The 20,266-nt window shown below is 30.1% G+C and overlaps 9 protein-coding genes and 2 non-coding genes across 11 annotated transcripts; 8 read left to right on the top strand and 3 right to left on the bottom strand.

Moving 5' to 3' along the window:
* Positions 1 to 156: 156 nt before the first annotated feature.
* On the bottom strand, positions 157 to 903 carry RRP46 (exosome non-catalytic core subunit RRP46; the record flags this gene model as incomplete). Its single annotated transcript, XM_046077100.1, has 1 exon — positions 157 to 903. One exon carries the CDS (start codon positions 901 to 903, stop codon positions 157 to 159), a length of 747 nt encoding a protein of 248 aa, XP_045934818.1.
* A 306-nt stretch (positions 904 to 1,209) lies between these two features.
* SCDLUD_002343 lies at positions 1,210 to 1,281 on the top strand. The gene has a single exon. It is a non-coding gene; the product is annotated as a tRNA-Gln (tRNA).
* A 216-nt stretch (positions 1,282 to 1,497) lies between these two features.
* TPC1 (thiamine transporter TPC1) lies at positions 1,498 to 2,505 on the top strand (the record flags this gene model as incomplete). The annotated part of the gene is made up of 1 exon (XM_046081438.1): positions 1,498 to 2,505. The coding sequence occupies one exon, from the start codon at positions 1,498 to 1,500 to the stop codon at positions 2,503 to 2,505; it is 1,008 nt and encodes a 335-aa protein (XP_045934817.1).
* Positions 2,506 to 2,994: 489 nt separating this feature from the next.
* Positions 2,995 to 3,669, top strand: PIS1 (CDP-diacylglycerol--inositol 3-phosphatidyltransferase; the record flags this gene model as incomplete). Its single annotated transcript, XM_046077099.1, has 1 exon — positions 2,995 to 3,669. The coding sequence occupies one exon, from the start codon at positions 2,995 to 2,997 to the stop codon at positions 3,667 to 3,669; it is 675 nt and encodes a 224-aa protein (XP_045934816.1).
* Positions 3,670 to 4,389: 720 nt separating this feature from the next.
* ALE2 (Ale2p) lies at positions 4,390 to 5,295 on the top strand (the record flags this gene model as incomplete). Its single annotated transcript, XM_046077098.1, has 1 exon — positions 4,390 to 5,295. The coding sequence occupies one exon, from the start codon at positions 4,390 to 4,392 to the stop codon at positions 5,293 to 5,295; it is 906 nt and encodes a 301-aa protein (XP_045934815.1).
* Positions 5,296 to 5,537: 242 nt separating this feature from the next.
* Positions 5,538 to 5,609, top strand: SCDLUD_002339. Its single transcript has one exon. It is a non-coding gene; the product is annotated as a tRNA-Arg (tRNA).
* Positions 5,610 to 6,716: 1,107 nt separating this feature from the next.
* On the top strand, positions 6,717 to 9,893 carry SCDLUD_002338 (uncharacterized protein; the record flags this gene model as incomplete). The annotated part of the gene is made up of 1 exon (XM_046077097.1): positions 6,717 to 9,893. One exon carries the CDS (start codon positions 6,717 to 6,719, stop codon positions 9,891 to 9,893), a length of 3,177 nt encoding a protein of 1,058 aa, XP_045934814.1.
* A 270-nt stretch (positions 9,894 to 10,163) lies between these two features.
* On the bottom strand, positions 10,164 to 10,928 carry SCDLUD_002337 (conserved putative NADH-dependent flavin oxidoreductase; the record flags this gene model as incomplete). Its single annotated transcript, XM_046076625.1, has 1 exon — positions 10,164 to 10,928. One exon carries the CDS (start codon positions 10,926 to 10,928, stop codon positions 10,164 to 10,166), a length of 765 nt encoding a protein of 254 aa, XP_045934813.1.
* A 431-nt stretch (positions 10,929 to 11,359) lies between these two features.
* RRG8 (Rrg8p) lies at positions 11,360 to 12,130 on the top strand (the record flags this gene model as incomplete). Its single annotated transcript, XM_046077096.1, has 1 exon — positions 11,360 to 12,130. One exon carries the CDS (start codon positions 11,360 to 11,362, stop codon positions 12,128 to 12,130), a length of 771 nt encoding a protein of 256 aa, XP_045934812.1.
* A 34-nt stretch (positions 12,131 to 12,164) lies between these two features.
* On the bottom strand, positions 12,165 to 16,847 carry ESP1 (separase; the record flags this gene model as incomplete). Its single annotated transcript, XM_046077095.1, has 1 exon — positions 12,165 to 16,847. The coding sequence occupies one exon, from the start codon at positions 16,845 to 16,847 to the stop codon at positions 12,165 to 12,167; it is 4,683 nt and encodes a 1,560-aa protein (XP_045934811.1).
* Positions 16,848 to 17,355: 508 nt separating this feature from the next.
* On the top strand, positions 17,356 to 19,587 carry TEL2 (Tel2p; the record flags this gene model as incomplete). The annotated part of the gene is made up of 1 exon (XM_046077094.1): positions 17,356 to 19,587. The coding sequence occupies one exon, from the start codon at positions 17,356 to 17,358 to the stop codon at positions 19,585 to 19,587; it is 2,232 nt and encodes a 743-aa protein (XP_045934810.1).
* Positions 19,588 to 20,266: the final 679 nt, after the last annotated feature.

Here is a 20,266-nt window from a genome sequence, read left to right as displayed (position 1 = left end):
GATAAGAAAAAAAAAGAAAAAGAATTGAATATATATATATATATGTGTATATATATTAAAATTAGATGAAATTAATTTAACTTAGTAAATATTACTGGTAATAATGTACAATGAAAAAAAAAAAAAAAAGGAATGGTTATTTATATGTAAGACACATTATTCTCTCCATATAAAATCCCTTTGCAACTTTGAACTTATAACACTCCTAAAAATAGCCATTTTTTCTATGGCACGATTTTCTGCATACGTTAGAACATTTAATAAATCTTTTTCTGTGAAACTGCCTGCACTGTCGATCATTAGGACATTAGAAATTTGTTTGGCGTCATTAATTTCTAATACAATTACGTGACAGCTTTTTAAAGTCGATTCGGGGAATTGGGTGGTCAAATCAATCAGTTTGTCTTTAGCAGCTGAATCAGTAACTATACCAATACAACAGCTTGCATATGAAGTTTGTAATCCAATGCCTGAGTCTAATAGTGCTATAAAAGCAGAATTTAAACATGTGCTTAGCTCACAAAAAGTGGAAGGATCGATACCAATGTTTTTGTTGCTGTTGATAGTATGAGTAATGTTGTTATCAGAAGGAGTAAAATATGAATTTTGTATTATTTGGAAAGTTAATTGTAATAATTTTCTTGGGTATAAATATTTACACAAAACGTGTTGTAATACAGCATGTATTTTATCTTGAATTAAAACCTCTCTTGGAGTAGGGCCTATACCTACACATGGTTTAACTACAATTTCTAGGGCTAATTGTTGAGGAATTTCTTGTCTTGCTTTGGGTTCAATTGGACCTGTTACTGCTGCAAGAACTTTGATGTTTGGTGTATTATATTCACATGAACCATCTACATTTAATAGTAGAGACGACTGGATATCGTATAGCTTTGTCATTGTAGTAATTATTATAGAATTTTTGTCGCTTTAGGTTTTTGTAATTTCTACAATTGTAGTTGATATCTAAGGTGATTGTCTGGAGGGGAAAAAGGAAAGAAAGAAGGAAGAAAAAGAAAAGCGAAAAGAAAAGAAAAGAAAAGAAAAGAAAAGGAAAGAGAAAAGTAAAAAAAAAAAAAAAAAAAAAAAAAAAAAAAGGCATATTTTTTCTTTTTTTTTTAAATTTATATTCCATCTAGCTTTAAATATATGGATGTACTAATGCGGAGTGTGGCTAACCATTTTATGGCACCAATTGTTAGTTTTGGTTCTATAGTGTAGTGGTTATCACTTTCGGTTTTGATCCGAACAACCCCGGTTCGAGTCCGGGTAGGACCTTTTTTAGTTTTTTGTTTTTTTTTTTTGCTTTTTCTTTTTCTTTTTCTTCGTTTGATTGAATGACGAAGAGAAAAAAAACCCTTTATTTTTTAAATGTATTTTTTTTAATGGCTAGTTTTGTAAATCATTAAAAGTTAGATTGAAAAGGAAGAGGAAAAGGAAAAGGAAGAAAAAAAAAAGTTTCCAAACAAGAAAATAGCATCAGTATATTGGCTAATGACTTTGGATCATTTGCGCAGCGGAGTAGATGTACCATTTTATAAATCTCTTATAGCAGGATCTCTTTCTGGTATCGTGGCTAGAACTTTTACTGCACCACTAGATGTGATTAAAATACATTACCAATTACTACCTCGAAATATTGCAACTAAAAAAACTACAAGATCCACTCTGCATGGGAATAATGACATCAAACTATTTAATATAATCAAAAAAATATATAAAGCGGAAAATAGTATAAAAGGGTTCTTTAAGGGCAATGTTCCTGGTCTATTGATGTACATGGTGTATGGAAGTGTTCAATTTTCTTCGTATTCATATTTTAATAGTCATCTTTCGATATTCACCAAAAATGAGGCTTTACATAGTTTTATAGTGGGTGGTTTAAGCGGGATTTGTTCAAGTGTAGTTTCTTATCCCTTGGATATCTTGAGGACAAGATTCATAGCATTTCAAAAGCATGTACCCACAACAAACCATATTAGTACTGTTAGTAGGACAAATAATAATCGAATGTTTGATGTTGTCAAGGAGATATGGCTGCATGAAAATAAATTCAATGGGTTATTTAAAGGGTGTACCAGTTCTATAGTGACATTGACTTTGAACAGTTCTATTATTTTTTCGGTTTATGAATCAATAAATGTATTTTGCGAGAACTATAGTAATAGCAAGAATAACGAGAATACATATATTATGTTGTTGAGACAGTTCAGTAGTACTATAGCTGGTATAACCGCAAAATCAGTTACATTTCCACTGGACACAATTAGAAGGCGAATACAGATTATGACTTCGAGAAATATTACAGAATTAACTGAATCGCCACAGGTGTATAAAGAGTACCATAAGAAAAAAAAGTTTATTTCCATTGGCTACCATATATATCGGAAAGAAGGTATTAAAACTTTATATCAAGGGTTATATATTGCGTTATTAAAAAGTGCGCCAACAACTGTAATTAGTCTATATGTGTATGAACGGGTACTAAACATTTTGAGATGAGTACAAATGGTTCAATTTCTGAGCATTTTATTTATTATTATTATTTTTTTTTATTTTTCAATTCAATGGAATATATATTATTATTATTATTATTATTTATTTATTAGGATGGATAGTTTAGTTTTAGCATTAAGCTGAATAGAACTTGGAATGTTTTTATTTGATTTTTTTTAATTTTTTTTTCATTTTAAGCTCATCAATTTAAAAAAAAAATAAAAGGAAAAGAGTTTTCCGTGGAAATTTCGTTGGATAAGCTAAAAAAGTTTTCATTTATTTGTTGATTTAACACTTTTTTTTTTATATTTTTTTTATATTTTTTTTATATTTTTTTACATTTTTCCTCGCCGAGAAATCAAATAAACCTTTCATAATTTACCAACATTATTGCTATTTTTCTTACTTTATTTAAAATAAGGAAATGCTATCCAAAACAAATCAAAAAAAAATCAAAAATCTTTTACAACTCTAGAATAATCACACACAATTGAGATGGCCACTGTCAAAAATCAACGATCATTAAATGTCACTGCTAGTGATATTTTCAAATATATACCAAACAAAATCGGATATGCTCGTATAATTACAATGGTGCTATCGTTATTTTTTATGAAAAGTTGTCCACTATTAACTACTTTAATATATGGTATTTCTTGTTTATTGGATGCAGTAGATGGGACTATGGCACGTAAATATAACCAATGTAGCGGATTTGGTGCAGTTTTAGATATGATAGCAGATAGAAGTACTACTGCATGTTTAATCATTTATCTTTCTAGTGTGTACCCTTCTTATTTGATGCCTTTTTTTCAAATGGCCAATGCTTTGGACTTATGTAGTCATTATATGCATATGTATGCTACATTAAGTACTGGCGGTGGCAAGTCGCACAAGGATATTGAAAAGGAGCAATGGTTATTGAATTTATATTATAGTAGAAGAGATGTTTTGTTTACTATTTGCGCATTCAATGAATTATTTTACATGGCTTTGTATTGGTGTAGTTTTGTTGATAGGAAATGTTGGTACACTTTGGGTATTTACACTACCATAATTTGTTTGCCAGGGTATATTTTTAAACAAATTGCCAATGTTGTCCAAATGAATAGGGCTGCCGTTTTGTTAGCTAACAAAGATGCACAAAATGTGAACAATAATAAGAAATGAGGTGTAACGTGACATTATATGTCATACGGCAAAAATAATATTGAAAAAAAAAAGAAAAGAAAAGAAAAGAAAAGAAAAGAAAAACTTTATCTGGATTTTCTGATTTAGTTCTAGTATACAAAAATTATATATATATATATATATAACATTTTTTGTTAGTTTGGTTAATGCATATTTACTTTTCTATGTATTTATTGTAAATTCCATCTTTTTAATTTTTTTTTTTTTTTTTTCCTTTCTTTTTTAAAAAATAACAAAAGATGGAACGTTTATATACAATTGAATTAAGGTGATGAATACTTAAGTTTGATTGAGTGATTTTGGCTTGACATTTGACTGGATTTGCTGTGTATTTGTTGATTTCTCGTATATTTACGCATGTTTCTAAAGAACGTTTTAATACATTGTTTTTTTTTTTTATTTTTATTTTTATTTTTTTTTTATTTTATTTTTTTTTATTTGTTTGGAGAGAAAATAAAAAACCTGACAAAACTCGCCGTTTTCAGTTTTAGATCTGTTTATCAATAAATTTTTACATATTTTTATTAAAAACTTTATCTTTAGATTGAATAGATGTTTTTTTTTTTTCCAACTGTCACTCTGGTAATAATAGTATCATATAATTAACTGTGTGTTTAATTCACAAGATAATAAAGAAAGCAAATATATAATAAACAAACAAACAAAAAAAACAAAAAAAATAAATAAATAAATAAAATTATGATCAACTGCTTAATAAAGTATATCTTATCAATACCAAAACCATCGGGTACATTTTATCCTGCGTTTTTAGCCAAGTTAACCGAATACAATATCCTAACATCTGAACTTTACCTGGCTAATTTGCATACAATTTTATATGTTGCTGGATTTTACGAATTAATTTTCATAGCATCTGATAAATTGTTATATCCGATTTTACACAAGTTGAAAAAAATCAATAAAGATGCGATTAAAGAATCACGTAATCAAATAAACATGCATTCGGTTTCTTTTATTCAAAGTTTAATCATATTACAATGTTGCTTTAACGCCATCTTTCAAGATGGTGATAAATATTGGCCATTTTCTGGATTTCAATTTGAAAACAGTGCAGAAAGAGTTTTCGGGTATTCTGAGAAAAATGAAATTGTTTGTATCTTCGCTATTGGGTACTTTATGTGGGATATTCTAATTTCCATTTTATATTCCACTTTCCCATTTGTTATTCATGGCTTGATTTCATTTACAGTTTATTCTATTGGCAGTAAACCATATATTAATTATTATGCCTCGATTTTTCTATTTTTTGAATTATCTAACCCATTTTTGAATATTAGATGGTTTGCATTGAAGTATGAGTTGGGTCGTATTTCCAAATTTTGGAGGTTTCTTGTTGATGCAAATGATCTGTTATTTATGGTTACCTTTTTCCTGTGTAGAATTGTTTGGGGGTTAGCTCAAATTTGTATATTGTGTTATGATTTCTACATTGTCAAGGATGATCCAAGGTTTTTAATTTATGAGACAATGTTTATTTGTTTAGGAAATTTTGTTTTGGATGGATTGAACTTGATGTGGTTTGGCACAATGATTAAGATTGCTTTTAGTAAACTCTTAAAGAATAAATCTGTAAAGAAAGACTAACTTAAAAGATGGGTTGGATTGATGTGATATGCAAATAGTTATATAAATTATATGCGTTTATATATAATGTAATTAATACTTTAATATAAACAAAAGAAGTTTGATACTTTTCACTTGGTGAGATATCATATTTGTTGACAAATGCTTGGTAAAAGATTTTTCGATGTTTAAAAGTATTTATTGTCAGTAAAGATATATACTATTGATTAGAAGTTATATTTAGGATCAGAAAACATGAAAGGGCTCGCATGGCGTAATGGCAACGCGTCTGACTTCTAATCAGAAGATTCTGGGTTCGACCCCCAGTGTGAGTGTAATAATTTTTTTTAATTTTTAACTATTAATTTTATTGATTATTAATAACAATTTACCCTTATTCTCCGATTAATTTAAATCCCCATTTTTAATGAATTCTATTAAAATATAACGTTTTATTTGCAGTTTCAAGGAAAAACTTTTTTTTTTTTTATTTATTTTATTCCCCAAAATCACAATAAAAAAGAAAAAAGCGTGAATTTTTGGGAAAGTGAGTAGTAAGAAGACGGGAAGAGGGGAATTTAAAACCAAGATTCGTCTAAAAATACATATACATATATGATAGCAATTAAATGATTACGGCTTCTATTGTATTTGTTTCGGCATAAATAGACCACCTGACCCATAAAGGATCCGAAGCGGAATGTGCAGCGTATTTTATATATATATATATAAATATAATTTTGAGTGATTTTTGATAATGATATTGTTGTCTAAAAGAAAAGGACACAAAAGCGCACGCATTTCCATTTCCATTTTACGTTTTTGTCTATTTTTAACTTAGTCGTCCCTTGGCTGTCTTCCACTGTCCCTTCTTCCCTCCCCCACCGCACTTCTTCTCCCCTCGCCAGTTAACCGCAAGTATTGTTAATAATAAGCCTTATCTTCCTTTAAATTTGTCTAAATAATATCACTTTTCATCATAGAGAAAATCACATAATTAAATCAACATCTTTCCTTTTTCATTTTCTATTTCCCCTTTCCTTACTACTAATCAAAATTTAAAGGAAGAAAAAAAAGAAAAGAAAAGAAAAGGAAAAAAAAGGAAAAAAAAGAAAAAAAAAAAAAAAAAAAAAAAAAAAACTACAATATATATAAATATACACATCTTAAATATCTTCTCTATAACGCCACTCTATCTTATAATATTTCCAATTTCACCTCCCTAACATACTACTAACATTGTTCCCTCTCTTTTTTTTTAACATTTAACCGCCTTTGAAAACTTAATAACATTAATACGATCATTAATACGATCATTAATTCGATCACCAATAACAAAAAAATAAAAATAAAAATAAAAATAAAAAGAGTAAAATCAACTAATTTGAATAAAAATAAAAAAAAAATACATAAAAATACATACGTAATAGCTTTTCGCTATCATGAGTGAATATCAAGAAGTTCCATTAGATGAAGATTACACTAATGAAGACGATGTTTATTCATTGGAAGAAGACCCATCAGATCCTATTGCTAAAACAACTACCGCTGCTACTTCTGTTGCTCCAAACTCTACTTCTCAAAACAATAGCAACACACCGGATTATCTTTTTGATAGTGAAGAAGATGATCTAGATATTGACTCCAACGAACATTGGCTTAGCGAAAATGGTGTTAAAATACTACCTAAAACAGATTACCATTCTCCTTTCCACATTGGTGTACCAACTCCAAAAGGTTCTAATATTAGCATTGAACCCAATTTAAACAGTAATAAATCGGATTATTACTCAAGCTCCTCTTCCTCCTCCGCCACTGCCGTTCCAGAAAACCCTGAGCCTTATTCAAATTCTGCGTCACAATATCCAACAACAGTTGTCATTGATAGATTTACTAAATGGAAAAAAATTTTAAAAGGCTTGATTCTCTATTTCAAAGATGTGGTGATCGCTCAAGAGGAATATGCAAAAATTAATTTAAGATTAAAAAATAGTGTCAAATTCCAATTTTTAACAAATTTGACCGATAACAATACTATTGTAGAACCATTATTACCTAATATGAGTGCCGTTGTCAACAGTAATAGTAGCACCACTACTGTTAATGGCAATAACAGTAGCAACAATCTATACAAACTCAATACAAATGCCTCCGCTGCGACTACCAGCAGACCTTCGTTGAAAAGTTTCAGTTCCTCCAACAGTCTCAATACCATCCCAGTCTTCAATAAAAAGTCAGTAGAGCTAGATGGCAACAATGCCTCCGGATTTTTGCCGTTTGGTTCTGGATCGATCCAAGATATTCAAGTTTTATTAAAAAAATATCATGTATCATTGGCCAAAAGACAGATTATTTCTTGCAAGGAAATTACTGCCTACATTATACCCAGATTGGAAGAATTGAAGAATGATTTACAAGTGAAAATTAAGGAAATTAAGGATTTGCACGATGATTTTAAAACCAATATTCAAGAACATGTGGCTTTGACTGGACAACTGTTGAACAGATACATTGCTGCCATTAGTATTGTGATTGAAAACAAAGTTGATGATATAGCTGATGGCCCTATTTTGAAATCTTCCAAAAAAAAAAATTTAAAACCTAAACATGACCCATATCTTTTGAAGTTGCAGTTGGATTTGCAATTGAAAAGACAATTATTAGAAGAGCATTATTTACAAGAATCGTACATTAATTTGCAAAAAACAGGACTAGAATTGGAAAAAATCGTCTATCTTGAAATTCAAAAATCTTTATCCAGGTATAGCGGTTTAATGGATTTACAAGTTAGAATGACCTTGTCCAATTTGTGCAACGATTTAAATCAGGGAATTTTGTCTAAACCACCTAGTGTGGAATGGGATAAATTGGTTCTAACACATCCAAAATGTCTACTAAGATGGAGATCTACCGATCCAATACCATCATCTAGGAAATTAAGTGACATTATATATCCTAAAATGAAATCTCCATTGGCAAGATGTATTAGAGCAGGATATCTACTAAAAAAAAATAAATATATAAAAAATTACAGTAAAGGCTATTTCGTTCTAACTTCAAACTATCTTCACGAGTTCAAGTCTAGTGATTTTTTTAAAAACCATTCAAATAATCGCCGTAGTAGTAGTAATAATGATACTATTAATGAGGAAACTGACGATGATCCATTACTTACTTCAAATACTAAAGGTTTATTTTCTCCGATAATGAGTATTTCACTAAACGATTGTGCATTATTGGAGTATAATGAAGAAAAATTTGTAATAAAAACTAAATCATTAGATGACATTTATTTCGACAATAATAGTGCCGCAGAAAAAAAAAATACCATCGCAATGAACGAATATAATAAGACAAAATCTAATAAGACTTATGGACTAGGTAAATTTTGGAAGAGACAATCGTCCTCTTCATCTTTGGTTCAGCCAGTTGCCAACAGTTCCACTTCAACAACGCCTGTTTCAACAACATGGACGTTTAGAAAACCATCCGATGTTGATCAGAAAGATTTCCAAAGATGGATAAACGACTTGAAAGATTTAACTTCCTTTCATTCATCTCAAGACAGAGCTAAATTTATTGAAGAACAAATTTTATTAAAGCGTGTTAGCACGCATAAAGTAGCTTCAGGCACTACGAGACGTGGGAAGTTTAAAATGAGACTAGATTTACCTCCAAGAGATTTTAGTCAATTGTCTGTCAATGAGATGAACAAGCATACTAATCAAATCACACCTGCAATTGATGACAATGGTAATTTGATCATGGCTTCAGATCCTAAACCTGTTATGCCTGTTACTCCTTCCTCGGATACTTTAGCTCCATCACAACCACAAAGTCTACCACAACCACAAAGTGTATCAAAACCGGATATTTTAGTTTCTCAACCTGACAGTTTTCCATCGCAAGATCCCGTATCTTCTGCCCCAACGGTTTTTCCAACATCAACATCAGCCCCAGCGACTGCTCATACTACTCCTGAAACAGAAAAAGATAATAATACATCTGTTATCCCATCCATCACTGTCTCTGCGAATGTGGGCTCTACACAGCCGCCCGCTGCCGTCAACAATGTAAGTGGCGGTGGAGGTGGCTATTTTAGTATCCCTGTTAGGAGACCACAATCGGTTGCGGTTTCACCAGGGATTCCACAAACTGTTCAGTCTGCTGCCTCAGTTGCACGCTCCAAACTTATTAGAGCGAATGCAACTACTCCACCTTCTCCGCCTATTAGTATTAGGAGCGCGAGTGCTGTCCCTTTATCAAAACCGTCATCTACGACTTCAATGGCGAATACGGTTAGTTTACCTAACAATTCTGGCGCTGCCAATACATTTAACAGTACAAATGTAAATACCGGTAACATGCAACAACAACAACAACAGTCACATCATCCGAATAAAGGACACAGAAAAATTAATTCGCTTTCGTCTTTGAGTAGTCTAGTATTAACTAATGCTAGTAATCATTTGAAAAAGGCTGCTGCAGAGGGAAAATCTACTACTGGGAAATATTTAAGCAGTAAAAGCAACAATAGTAGTACTTATGATTTAGCCCAAGGTAATTCAAATAATTCAAATTCCAAAATTGACGTCTATAAATCTTTATATGGGGGGTAGATTTGTATTCTATGGTTCGAAAGGATACAAATGTGTTTTTTTTTTTTTTTTTTTTTTTTTTTTTTTCCTAATTATTTAAGATTGGTATTAAAGTATTTTTATTAGCATGTACATGAATAAATTTCTATATATATATATATACATATATATATATATATTCACCAATTCTTTTCTCTTCCCAAATGGAAACTATAAAATCTATTAATATCTTACAAGTTTTAAATTCGATAGCATAATGAGGTGCAAATGTTGTGCGCAAGTTAGTAGTGTTTATATTTTAGAACCAACCTTTTTAAATTCTCGGTCACAATAAACTAATCCACCAGTTATTTTCTTATCATCTTCAACAATTTCTATTTTTTTTAAGTCTTTATCTCCATTTAATATATCTTGAACTTCGCCCACCCATATTTCATGATCACCCACCTTAAAATTAAAAGTTCCTGTGCAAATAAAAACCAAGTCACAAACATTTAAAAGGGGCAGAGAGGTTATGCCTATTGGATATTTAGTATATTGATTATCTTTCAACAATTTAAATGGTTTGAATGGCACGATTTGATGAGATTGGGTTAACATTGTGGTGGTGGGTTTGGAATCATTAACATTGGCAGCAATAAAATCATCTCTATTTGATATTTTTGTTGGGCCACTTCCAATATTTCTCTCGCTAATTTTCTTGAAAAATTTTTGTAAGCCGGACTCCTTAACTTCTTTTCTCAATTCTGGATTACTTTCAATAAAGGGTTCAACAACTTTTGTAATGGGTACTTTAACTGCTCCTTTGCTGAATAATCTGGCTAGTTGCACGCTTTCTAGGTTGGGTTTCATTAAGTGAATTGCAAACACATTGTTTCTATGAATAGCTTGGGATGTAAATGAAGGTATTTGTAAATTAAATTGTAACATGGGTTTAGGGTTAATAGTTAATGAAGTTACTGAAGATAACGTAACTCCTCTATAATCATCTGAAGTTGTTGGTGAGGTTGTTGAAGTAGCGGTAAGTATCATTGCCTGGTTAGCCACTTTAGTCATTGCATCCCTAAATTTTTTTTTTGTTATTAAGTGTTTCTCAAATTTAAATTTAACCATATTTTGTAATGTTATCAAGGATACTTTCATAATTGTTCATGTATAGATATATACATATATATATATATATTTTTATGAAATATTTGAAATAGTGTTGAAAATCATGATTGTCAGTTCAAAAATAATAAAAAGCAACTATTTTTCAAAAGGTTTTAAAAAAATTTTTTTTTTTTTTATTTTTTTTTTTTTCAATATTTAAATTTTAAACTTAATACAATAAAATCGTTTATATTTTTTATCTCGTTCATTGGCTTTACTCTCGTCAAATTCTATCTTTCCAATAATCAAGACATATTCAAATGATCCTATTGGAAAAGACCCTGAAATATACTTTCTAGCAAAATATAAAATACAAAAAGAAAAAAAACCTAGGTATGCAATGGAATGAAGTGAGTAAGCTGTTACTAGATACAACTCTAAAGAATAACAAAAACATCGTTAAAAATAATGGAACTAAACAAGTACCTAAAATATCACCTATTATAACAAAGAAAAAAGCAGAAAAAATTTATATTCCAAATGTAAGTACTCAAAGGAATATACCAAACTTCCAATTAGGTACCAATATGCTAGCTCAATTATTAGGTTCTCCAATGAGAAAAGATAGGTTGACTATGATTAAATCACCGAAGGATTTTTTATTACAACTAAAGCTTATTAGAGTTAACGATGAAGATCTAAAATTGGATCTTTCAAGAAAACATTCTAAAAAAGGAGAAAGTACATACATAACGAACAAAAGTACTTATGTTAATGTATTGCTACCCAAGATGACATCTGCCATAATCCCATTGAGGGCTGTGAGATCAAGTTTGCTTAAAATAGACGCTAAACAGATAATCAATAGTAATGATATGAAACCAGTCATTGAAAAATACGAAAATTGGCTTATTCACGCCTTTAAAGCAAAAATGGGTAAATTACTTGGGAAATTACCTGCAGAATCATCAACAGACGTTTGTATAATTAACAAGAATGATGAAGAAGGTATACAAATCAATCCAAATGCCAAAAAGACACTGATATTCAACATTAAAAATATTCCTGGTTCTGACAAGTATAGAGACATATCAATATCATTATCAGTAAAAACAGATTTGGAGATGATTAAATTCATTTACAAATTAATTATGTATTATAAATAACCAATTACCATACCTCAAATGGTACTACAAAATGTCAATTTTTTCTAAAATTCACTTTAAACGGTAGTCCATAAATTATAGGCGCAGCACCATTTAAATATCTTAGCTTGCATACTGCTCTTGAGTCTGCTATAGCTTGAGCGACAGTCAATTTGCCTCCAAGATTTTCTTGCAAAAGTCCAATTTTGGAAAACATTTCTAGACTATACCTATCTATATCTTTATCTGTCACGTCCCATAAATTTCCCACGATCATTGGAGAGCCTCCTAGTATATATGCCATGACAGTACCAGTGTTACTAAATTCTTTATATGGAACCATATATGCAGAGGAACAACCCAACAAAAAGGAAGAAGATATTATATCCAGCTTTTTTATATCCTTTAACTTAATATATTGCTCTCCACCACTGTGTCCGATATATATAAACAAAGATGAAAACATCAGCAATTTTTGGAAATCAGATGGAGATGGTTTGACACTAACCATAATATAGTTGACATCAGAAAAATAATCCTTAAAATTATTTTCAGTCCTCGGCAAATCCCCATTGGGATTAAGAACAACCGAAAGCGAATCTAAATTTGTGTCTAAAACGGGATCCACGCCAAATTTATCGAGCAAATGTTTTAACATGCATAGAGAAGATATTCGACTAACCGATTTATCCCTTAAAAAATTACAAGATTCCCATGGAACCGCATGGCATAAATCTTTGACTACTAAAATGATATGTTTAGGGCTTGTTAGCAATGAGGGTACCTGTCCGGAAAATTGACTGACAATCTGTTTAACATTGTTTAAAAAGTCCTCTGGGCTCATTTTATTATATTTTTTCTCCCTTTTATGAAAGGCCCTATTATGAATAAACTGAATTAAATCCTGGAGTAACAAATCGATGTGCTCAACGTTAAGGTCTAGTAGTAAGAATAATTCCAAAATATCATCGGGAACATATCGTTTTTCATAACCCGGGGTTGCCTTCCTTAACAATGTATGAAACTTCTTTCTGTATTGAGCAAACTCTTTGGACTCTCTATCTTTCACATTATTGTTAAATATCCCAACAAACCCACCAAAACATTGTATTTCTATTTCCTTCAACAAATTGTGTAGTTTCGTATCGAGAGAAAACCTTTTTTTCCACCAAGCGCGTCTGTCTTCTTTAGTAACTACATTACTCGTTACACCGCTTGAAGTTGTTTCGTTACTCAGATCAATAATGTTTTTTAACTCCTTTAAAGCATTATTGAAGGTAAAGGTTGGTGAAGAAGAGAACTGGCTCAATCTGGATGTTGGCAATCTTATATTCCGTTTGACACCGTGTTTAAATTGTTCCATGACTAGATCACCTGTAAATCCACATACATCTAGGGTGATTACATTATATTCGCTTGGGAAAACATTGACGCCACAAAAATCATTTGGAAAATTTTCCGACAATCTCGCATACTTGTTCATATTTTTTGGATCAAAATCTAGGTCGCTATCATTAAGTACAAGCTCCTTTTCATGTCTCATTGTCTTGTTTTTTAGTCCTTCTAAAGTAATTATACTTGTAAAATTAAGTGGTTTATACCATCTCTCTATAAAAGAAATAATCCAATTCACATAATCCACAGTTTTTTTTTGTAATACAAAACTCATTTTATCAAAATTATGCGTTGAAGATATTTTAGCTTGTATATCAAGAATTTTTTTCAATATTTTCCCCTCATCATCCTGGTTAGCATGGCTGTTCACATTGAAACTCCTTGTCGTTTGATACTTTTCGATTTGACCAAACCAAACAGCACCCTCTATTCTTTTTAAATAAGGTAACTTCTCCCTTGCCAACTCAATGAAGTCAGTAATATCTTTCACTAAATCATTAAATATATACCGTGCATCATGTTGGAAAAATTTATTAACACGTGTGCTTCCTAAATCTAATAGCCAGTCTTTAAAGATGCCACATGGTTTTATTGGATCTGTTTCAAGACAATATTGTTGCAAATCACCGAGCATATTAGTATCATACAAAAATTTACATTTTGCATCTACGTTCTCCTCCATATCAATACTGGTAGATATTTTAAGCAAATGAGATAAGAAAAAGTCGTGCTTGGCCTGCTCACCAAGCAATTTGTAAAAAAGTATACTATAATGACATAGCTCAAATGTAACAATTGGATCAGACATAACCCACATCATTTCATAAAACTGCTTAACATAAAACTCGCATTCTTTTACTAACCCTAAATGGACAGACACAGTTATAGCTGTTCGAAATGCATATAATAATGCAGTAGTTAGTTGTAACCTTAGCTCTTGATTCAATTTGCTCATTTTTTTAACTAATGAATTGCATAAAACCAAAACCTTCTTGGAGTTTGTCAAGGCCAAGATATAATTATTTTTTTTTGACTGCAGGTAGCTATTTGCTAAATACAAATGTATATTGAACATGATTACTTGAATATAATCGCCTGCGCATAATCTGTTCTTATTGGATATATCAAAAAGTTCAGGGGTTTCCACAGGCAGTTTGCTGGAAAAAGCAAGCAAAAATTGGGACAAGTCCTCATCATAGACGTATTTGGAAAGTAGTGTATTGTAATATGACATTTTCTCGGTAAAGTTAAAATGAATGGCTGGTTTGGTTAAAGTTACATCAAAGGTTATGGAGTTTAATTGGTTACAACTCCTTAGTAGGTACTCCGTTAATAATAATTGTATATTAGATGGGTAATATTTTTTATAAACTTCACAGAATTTCTTGATTGTATGGTTAAATTTGTTAAATTCTAGATATATTAATAATGTTTTCAAAAATTTATTTTCAATAATATTCACACATCTGTTCTCATTTACTTTGGTTGATAGCCATTTCTTAGTGTAAATATTATAAATTTTCTTTAAATTTAAACAGCTTCGTTTTTTCATCTCTAAATATATGAGGTATATGCATTTAATCAAAACTTCCTCTCTATATAAGGTATCATATTTATCGATGGGCACATCTATCTGCAAATATGAAATTTCCGTTTTTGAATCCAGGGATTGATACAACATTTGGGTCAATAACGACCAATTGGCAAAGGGCACATTATGAACTTTTCCAATTTGAGAATATAGCAAACATAGCATTAATTCAGATGCTTTTCTAAACTCAACATAGCTATAATTTGTGGTATTTGCTATTAATTTAAATAATGGGACACAATACTCAATGACAAATTTGCAATTACAATCTAGACTTTCATCAAAAAAAAGCGCAAACACATTGAATATTTTTTCAAATATCCATAGTTTTAAGCCACCTGTGTATGCACACGAAATAAATTTGTGAAATTTGGACCATATTTCGTAATTTTCCTTTTTGCTCACTAAACTGAAAACGTTCAGATTCATAACAACAGCTTCTTTTAAAAAATCGTTGAATGTGAGGATAATGTAAAGATTAAAACTTAAATTAATTATATTTCCGACTCGTTTTAAATCATTGTGGTTTAAAAAAAATTGTTCCATGCGTTTTATTATTTTACAAACCATGTTAAAATCGTTTTTATTTATTTTTGAAGCATTAGTATTTATATTCAAAACTATCCTATCAAAATCTTTCAAGTGTGTGGATTTATCGTAATACCCACAGAAACTAATTCTCTCTACATATTTGTAAATCATTTCCAAATTATCCTGTAATGGTTTATTCAATGTCTCTTTGATCTTATAATGCCAATCGTCTTCTTGTACGGTCCTTAGATCCGGATTGGCTGTTTGGATGAGGGATCTTCTTTTCGAGTAAATTTCGTGTAAGGACAAACTGGGCCCCTTGGGGAAATATTTACAATAACTTTGATAATACCCTGGAATATAAAGTTTCACCCAGTCTGGATAATTTGTAAATTTTATATTTTGTGCAAATTGCGTTTTAGTGGTTGATTTTGTGTAATCTTCAAACTTTAACTGAAACTGTTCGATGTATTGCAAAATTTTCAAGCTTAAAGGTACTCTGATGTCTTTATACTTAATAATTAAATGAAATATAGTTTTCAAAAGGGGCCCTGGCTTTAACTTCAGGTTTAGTCTGATGAAAAATCTATCATCGTTAGCAAATAATTGAACTATCAATTCGCTTTCCTCCTTCATATTGGCTTCTGCAGTTTCTCTTTTTAAAATACATTGCAATGCCAAAATTTTAATCGATCCTAAAAAGCTTTTATTATATTGATTAAAATCGGCTAATAAGATTTGTTCTATTGATGATAAATCATTCATTGATGAAATGTTGTACAAATAAAGTATCTCGTCTTCTATTATAGATTGGTAGACATTGTAATGCTTTAATAATATCAATAAATACTTCAAATACAATCTTATACCTTCTAGCATTCCTGAAAGTAAATTTTTGCTAATGCAAAGTTGAAAAAAATCATTAAAAATGGCTCGTGCTTCTGTTGTATGGTAATGTTGTGATATAAGTTGTTCCCCACTACCATCATTTGTTAACTGCTCTAATTTTTTTAGTAAATCTTTGAATGATGGTGGGGGGAGCACAAAGGTAAGGTTGTTAACGTTATTTTTTAAGTCTATTTTTCTCTGTTTGGAAATATGTAAATCTACGTCAACAATAGAGTTTATTGAATTTATGGGGTTAATATTATTTGCATTTTGGTCATAGTCTTCCTCTTTATCTTTTAAAATATCTTCAAGATTCCTCTTTTGAAAATTCATTATATATATATATATATATATATATATATATATATTTGAATTGATTTAATATATGCTTTGAATTCTTTTTCTAGGGTTTTTCTTTTCTTTTTTTTGCTTTTTCTTTTAAAAAAAAAAAAAAAAATTCCGAGTTTTGTCTTGATGTTTGAGTTAACTATTTAATCATTTAAAATTAAGCAATGAATATATAAAAATAAATAAGAGAGAGATTGAAAGTTATTTTCTAAACTTTATAGGCAAAAATGAAAATAAAAACATATACGAAATATTTCAAAAAAAATAAAATAAAAAAAACAAAGATCGCACAAATATGCATTTATCTCCAGTAACCGAAACATTTCGGACTTTAATATTCATTTATTTATACTCACGCTGAATAAGTTTCAAACATGTCTTTTTTTTTTTTTTAATTCCTTCTATTCTTTTTTTAAGCTATTACACACCAATAAATGAATTTGCACATATAGGATCACATAAGTTGTCAACATTTCTTATCACTAAATGAAATATGAAATATAATTTAAAAAATGGGCCCTCCTCAAAAGAATTTCTCGAGTTTATTGAAGAAACATTGAGAAATATAAAAAAAACTGAAATCCAAAGAGTATCAACAAGTGACGAAGATGTTTTGATTATAATTAAATATGTTATACCTCATACTGCATCTTTACCCCATAAATACAAAATGTACTTGGTTGAAATCTTTAGTTTACCAAAAAAAGTACAATATCTTTCACAGTTGCTGGAATATACTAAGGCTTTAGACACCAATGCTATTATTCAAGAAAATAGGAAAACATCAGATGCCAACGTGTCTGATATTTATAAAAAATTTTTGCTTTTTTTTTTACAAAGAGGACAATATCTATCACAAGTGTTGACGGAAAATTTTCTTTGTGTTAAAAAAGATGGTAAGTCCCCATTTGGTAATAGTAAGAATAACTTTAATAAGTTTGAAATTAAAATCTTCCAAAGTTTATATTTTGGTAGCAAATTTTATAATCTATTAAGTAAGATGATTACTATTGATGATTATTTGAAGATCTTATTAAAATCATTCCAAAAATTAGATTACACTTTAGGTTCTGGTTCCAAATATCTAGGTGAATTTTTTTGTGATGCTATTAAGTTAAACCCAGTTCATGCCATGGATATTTTTTTTGAGCATTGGATTTTTCTAAAAGCGGAGACATTTGACAATATATTTTTGGACATTTTTTATAAGAACTGTGATATATTGCATAAAAAAATTTTATTCAAATATATTATAAAATATTTGAATAAGTTAAATGTGCAACTCTACAGTGATGATTACCATGGGAATATACCGAATGTTATTGCATATATTATACACAAATTGAATCCTGAATACGGAGAATTTTCTGCTATGATCAATACAGATGTAAATATTTTAATTCAGTATGTTTATATTAGAGTACTACCGCCAGTTTGGTTGAAAAGATTAATAAACTATCTATTTACTCAGTGGAATAATAATGTGGAGAAAAAAAATGATAAGGATTTTAATGAGGAGTATGATATACGGGTAAGCAAATTATTGATTGTTGCGTTGAAATGTTTAAATAACGATCAAATATCTAATGAAATATCAGTATTGCCTATCTTCTTAAATACTGTAACTCATAGATTGGAACATTACCATAAGGGGGTCATAGAAAGGACAATGTGTGTGGCAAAATTGTGCACGATGAATCTTTTGGAATATAAGAGTGATTTTATACTTGATGTACCTTCATATGAAATAGATTTTGGGTTCTGCTCTAAGGATGCTGTATGTGACATTGATTTTGAACAGCTTTATGAAACTAAAAATATTGACATTAGAGAAAATAGTATAGGCAATAATCTAGAAAAAAAATTTCAGAACATGGAAATTACACGTGTGAATAGAGAAAGGGCCATTATTGTAGATAGTGATGATGAGGATGAGGATGAGGATGAATTGCAGGATATTGTTTTTGTCAAGGACCTATTGGGGTACTTTTTGGAACATATTAAAGATGGATATGTTATAGAAAAACTTTTGCGGAAATCCACTGAATTAATTCGATCTAAAAGAAATTTTGTTGGCGAAGTGAATTACTACGCAGATGAATTATTAGAAACATTAGTTAAACTGACTAATGAATTGGAAATAAAAAACTTTGAACAATTGAGAGTAAATGCTATAATATCAGTTATAGACGTTGTTCCGGATAAAATTTTAAAGTTGAATGAGATCTTATTAACAGAACAAGAGTTATCATTACAGCAGAGAATGTCTATTTTAACAGCAATTGGACTATCTGCGATGGAACTAAGTGGTGTTAATGCACAGAATATGGTAGAAAATAAAAAAGCGCAAGGGGATCTGATTGTAAATAATGATGATTGTGTTGGTGATAATGATGTTGTTAGCCTCGATAATAATAATATAATTAGGGGAGAAGGAAAAGTTATATGGAAATCCAAAAAGTTAGAAACGGTAAATGGTAAAAGAGCTGTGGTGAAAAACAGATTCCTTACCAGGACTAATAAATTTTTCCAACCCCTAGCTAATGGGTGGTTAAATGGGATAGATATGGGTACATTTGATGTGATATTTAAGTTGCAATATTTGGAGACGCTAAGAATAATAGTATCGTTGTCTACGGGCAGTAGTGGATATGAAGATATTAAAGAGATGATGATTATTATAATGGAAGATGCTGTTAGACAAAAATTGCCAGTGACATTTTAGTTTTTGTTTGTTTGTTTGTTTGTTTGTTTGTTTGTTTGTTTGTATTGTTTTTGTATGTTATAAAATTTAGTATTGATATGCGGAATATATAAGCGATAGCGGAGTGATTGGCAAAATGGGAATGGATGGAAAGGAAGATTTTATTTTCAAAAATTTTACGTTTTCTTCTCACATTCCGTGGGTTTTTTTTTTTTATTCTGTGTGTGTCTTTTTCCCCTTCACGATTCGCCCCTTCACGATTCGCCCCTTCCCCTCTTCCATATCCGCCCCGGATTATTGTCACGGACGGATACATCGGGTAAAATAATAAAAAAAACTTTTCCAAATTAAAATAACAATTAACATTTTTGTAAGTTTTCCATTATATTTCTCACTGTATTTCTCGCTGTATTTCTCACTGTATTTCTCACTGTATTTCTCACTGTATTTCTCACTGTATTTCTCACTGTATTTCTCACTGTATTTCTCGCCATCTTTCTCCTTTTTTTTTCTTTGAGAAGCAAAAAATAGGGACAAAAAAAGGGCAAGCAGAGGTGGTCCAATTTTAAAGTAAACAAAAAATATAATTCCATCTATTCTATAACTTGACAATAAAAAAAAAAAATAAAAAAACTTGTTGATTATAAAATAAAAAATCATCAACTAATAACTAACACTACCAGTTTTATTTCTAATCTAT

This window comes from Saccharomycodes ludwigii, chromosome III (genome assembly GCF_020623625.1).
Source record: "Saccharomycodes ludwigii strain NBRC 1722 chromosome III, whole genome shotgun sequence".
Classification (NCBI taxonomy): Eukaryota; Fungi; Ascomycota; class Saccharomycetes; order Saccharomycodales; family Saccharomycodaceae; genus Saccharomycodes; species Saccharomycodes ludwigii.
The sequence above is the reverse complement of the archived record's forward strand: the minus strand, read 5'-3'. Positions and strand labels throughout refer to the sequence as shown.